At 45.2% G+C, this 4,499-nt stretch overlaps 1 protein-coding gene across 1 annotated transcript; it reads left to right on the top strand.

Annotated features, from left to right (window-relative positions):
- Positions 1-291: 291 nt before the first annotated feature.
- Positions 292-1,258, top strand: LOC111975114 (multiple C2 and transmembrane domain-containing protein 1). Its single transcript, XM_024003294.2, has one exon. The coding sequence runs from the start codon at positions 477-479 to the stop codon at positions 1,002-1,004; it is 528 nt and encodes a 175-aa protein (XP_023859062.1). The 5' UTR covers positions 292-476; the 3' UTR covers positions 1,005-1,258.
- The last annotated feature ends 3,241 nt before the right edge of the window (positions 1,259-4,499 follow it).

Below are 4,499 nucleotides of genomic sequence, written 5' to 3'. Positions count from 1 at the left end.
AATTTACACACACTGACATGGGTTGACCAGGTGGAGGCGCATCACAGCTTTTAATATGTTCAGTCTTCRTTACATGAAATTGATATTGRAAATACAAAAAAACGTGTAAATAGTAACAACCAAAGAATAACAAGTTATTAAAAGCCAWAGTATGTTTATTTGTTGTCAATTGTCTCCAATGTGGTTGTTCTGTCCAAGYAGCCTGTGTGAACTTCACAATTATTGCACGCGCAACGGCTTCCGCTCCATCATTTTACCGTTTGACAGCTACACACCACGTTTGTCAWGAAATTCACACTTCAKCTGCACATATTCAGGGAAGACGCGCTCCCGAAGAACAATACACACACCCTTTGTCAATGCGGCTCCTTGGCGCTGGAAATTGATCAGTAGAAGTACTGCTGTAGCCTATCATTAGCCAACGGTGACATTCACTAAGCTGCRCGCTCAGACTGGCAGGTTGCTGTACTAGTACTATGGAGGACAACCCTAAGGATGATAGCGCCGCGAAGGGACAGGAATCGATTTCATACCAACGAAGAATGTGGAAGAATTTCCAAGACAAAACCAAACCGTTTTTGAGCCCCAAACTGGGCTCTGGGCGTCGCAGTCCCGACAGTAAAAAGGAGACCGGGTTATGGATGTTTAAAAGGAAAAAGAAAGAGCTAGACCGTTTCTTTTCGTCCTCACAGCCYAATCTCTGCTGCTCTACCCCGACGCCTTTCCCGGCTGACCAGTCCCTCGATGGTACAGCGCCTGGGAGCAGCAGCACCGGGCAACCTCTGCATCAGCTACTGGGGGCTGATAGAGCGTCCGCGAGCAAGCCAGAGCTAACGGGACATGACAGCCCGAAGCTCATCGTCTCCCATTTAATCCTGTCCCATCAGAAGAGCTCCTCTCTCGGCTCTGCATGCTTCGAGAAGCTGGTAGTAGAATCTTCGGTCGTTGGAGAGGAGGAACAGTTGCGCAAAAACGCCAGTGATTCTGTGAGTAGGCTAACATGAATATAAACAGCGTGCCACACATCTCCAAAAGCGACCTTCAGGATATTTGTGAATAGACATTAATTTCCATTTTWATAAAATGGAAAAGGCAGTTAAAGTGTCAGTTTATGGATAATCACCATTGTTATTGTGCAATTTGAACTCAGCTTAAACACAATATACATGCTCCTAAAAAAGGTGGTTATTGTAGGCTAACAGCAGTGGCGCCTCAGAGGAGAAGGGGATCACCATCCTACTCAGTGAATTTCATAACTTTTTTAATGTTTCATAATTTGTATACTTTTTAGATAAAATAATGCTAAATATATTCACATGTCACCAAATAACTGATTAAAAAACACTGTTTTGCAATGAATGTCTACAGTAGCCTCAACATGACTCTMTGGGGTAGCACCACTGACTTCAATTCAAAATCTAGAAGGTTCATGGTTCTCACCCCCTTCCATAGACTTGCACAGTAAATGTGATGACTTCCGGAGGACGTCCTCCAACCTATCAGAGCTTTTGCAGCATGAACTGACATGTTGTCCACCCAATTAAAGAATCTGAGAATTAATCTAGTACTGAAAGCATAAGCTAAAGCTAGCTAGCTAGTRTTGCAGTGCATGAAATGTGGTGAGTAGTTGACTCAAAAAGAAAGTCAATAGTTGAACAGTTTTTAACAAATCAATTTCTTCAAAAAGTAAGGAAAAGCAGCAGAGTGAGCAAGAGATCTAGGTATATTTCATTGTATTTAAAAAAAGAACTTTCACTTACTTACCTAGCTAATTCAGCTAACTAATTTAGCTTACCCAAACACCTGGCTCAAACAGAGAGGAATGCTATTTATGTTAGCTAGCTGGCTAGCCAATACTGGAACTCTTCCAAGTCAAGGTAAGCTTCTGGTTGTATTAATTTATTGCCACTGGGGCCTGCCGGTGTAACTGCTAAACTGCTTGCTGTAAACTGTATTGCATGATTGTAGCGTGTTTACCAAACACATTAGTTCTAGTAGATATGTTGACTATGACGTTAGCTAATATGGTGATATTGACAACAATGTAGGCTGTGGTGAAAGGCAGACAGCTGTTGTGTTGTGCACTGAATTCCTCAAGCAAAAAGAAAAGGTGAGAGGAGGAGAGCGCGTAGATGCAAGTGGGAATTATACAACAAGCAAAGTGATCATGCTGTGCTATGAAAGTGAACTGTGTGTACGGGTGGTGAATAGCGGTGTATTCATTCTGCCGATTCTGTTGAAAAACGTTTCTTAAACAGAAGCAAACAGAACGAAACTGGGATAAATCCACCTGAATTTGTACAATAGAAACATTCGTTTGCAACTGTTGGACTAATAATTACACCCTAGATCAGCTAGATGCAGGCAAGAGTGTGTGAGATGGCATTGAATGTGCCACAGCCTTTCACCGTGATTATTCCAATTTATCTCTTGACCTGTGCGCCTGTTACAAACTTTCATTCGTAGACGAGGTTGTAGCAACATCATGATGGGTATATGCAAATTTTGAGTATCATGTAGTAGCCTAAACCTATCAGTGTTACATTGAGCTGGGTGAATGGAATATGAATGACAGTCAACCAATATGCTGTATAATTAAGGCTAATCTTAAACGGCACCGACCGCCACTGGTTCATTTCACACTTTACAGTTGCATCCCATGGTGAAACATCTGAAGCCATTCACTTTCAATGGAAGGAAAGCTAGATGCCAATAGTGTGCAACTGCAAACCGTAATTCGAGGCATTCCTGCATCTGCAGGACCACCCCCCTGTCGGGCACCCCATTGGTTCCTGCATAAAYGCCCTTGCTAGCTAGCGGGAGTGACATCGGTAGACTGGCAGGAGCGGGAAAACGGTGACTGACAGGCAGGACCGAAGGACACTGTCTACCGGTCGCCTCCCACTAGCACAGCAGGCTGGAGGCTGGGGCGACACCATGTGCTAGATAGCTGGCTAGTTAAGTTAACGACATCTTGTGCTAGCTAGCACACGGTGTCTCCCCCACTTTCTGCCTGCTGTGTAAGGGAGTAAACCATGCCTGACAGACAGAGGCAAAGGACACTGTCTACTGGTCGTCCCCGCCTCCCGCTAGCACAGCAGATAGGAGGCTAGGGCGACACCATGTACTAGCTAGCTTGCTAGTAAATGACACTGTGTTAGTCAGGTTGATAGTTAGTGACACTGTGTGCTAGCTAGCTTGATAGGTAGTTAGCACACGGTGTCGCCACCGCCTCCCGCCTGTTGTGTGCCGGAGTCCTCTTTAGGAGTAGCTGGCTAAGCTAGCACACAGTGTCCTACGCTCCCGCCTGCCGAACACCTGCTCTCGCTGTCTTTAACGGAACTGCGGGAAAACAGTGCCTGACAGGAATGCCGACATGCAGGAATGCCCCGAATTGTGGGCCTCAATTTCACCCTTTTCAGAGTTGTGGATTGGGCGGGGGACCTTTGAGCAATGTTTTATTTGAACAGGGCTGGACTAAAGTTGGGGAAAAGTGAACGAGTGACCAATCAAAGCTCACCATAGCTTCCAACCTCTTCTGGATTGTCTGACAATGGCTGTTGATACTTATCACTACCTAGCTTGATTGCTAGCTTGTTAGCACCCACGTGAGGGTGAGGCTAGGGGACTGCCGGTTGTATAGTGTGATGGCCGAGATCCTTTGAACATGTTAATTCGGATAGCCATGCTAGCTTCGCCCTCATGTCTGTGCTAGCAAGCAGGCTAGGTAGTGCTACGTATCAACAGCCAATCCAGTAGGGGTAGGAAACTATAGTGAGCTTCGATTGGTCAATTGCAACGCGACAAAAGTTCAGCTTTCCCCAACTTAAGTTCCGCTCTGTTCAAGCTCCCAATGGTCCCCGCCCTCTTCCCTTCAATGAAAAGGAATGGGCTCCATTGTTTCATCGCCCCCAATTCGTTCAAAGGATCTCTACTGTAAACGGCCGGTAAGGACAGGTAGACTAAATGCAAGTTTCAGCGACGTGATGCACAACCAGTCAGGTAACTTGCTTTGATGTCAGCGCCATCATGGTAGGCCTATTGTCAACTCTCAATTTTGTGGCTGTGAATGTTAGGCTACTTGTGGCAGAACATGAATTGCCTTTAATTCCCATCTCATTACTACACTTCCACAAAATCTAATGGGGCAATAAAGCTTTGTCTTGGGAGGGTCCTATGCCTACATTTTATAGGAACTTTTTGAACCCTGCTGTAGACAAGGTCCATTCAGCCAAGAGTAGACTCCCACCTCTCCCCAGTGTTTCTGGCTTTAGCCTCGACAGAACAGTAGACTTGTTGTATACAACTCAGTCTGACATCCAGGTGCTTGTGTAAGCGATTTGGCATACATACTAGCTGAAGTGCACTTTTCCCCTGTGCAAGGACCCATTTAATCTTTGAGACACACTGCATTCAGGTGACAGGGTGAAGGGTACTTCAAGAAAAAGGATCTGAATTTACATTTTAGTCATTTAGTAGACACTCTTATCCAGAGCGAC

Source organism: Salvelinus sp. IW2-2015, linkage group LG15 (genome assembly GCF_002910315.2).
Source record: "Salvelinus sp. IW2-2015 linkage group LG15, ASM291031v2, whole genome shotgun sequence".
In the NCBI taxonomy this organism is placed as follows: Eukaryota; Metazoa; Chordata; class Actinopteri; order Salmoniformes; family Salmonidae; genus Salvelinus; species Salvelinus sp. IW2-2015.
The sequence above is the reverse complement of the archived record's forward strand: the minus strand, read 5'-3'. Positions and strand labels throughout refer to the sequence as shown.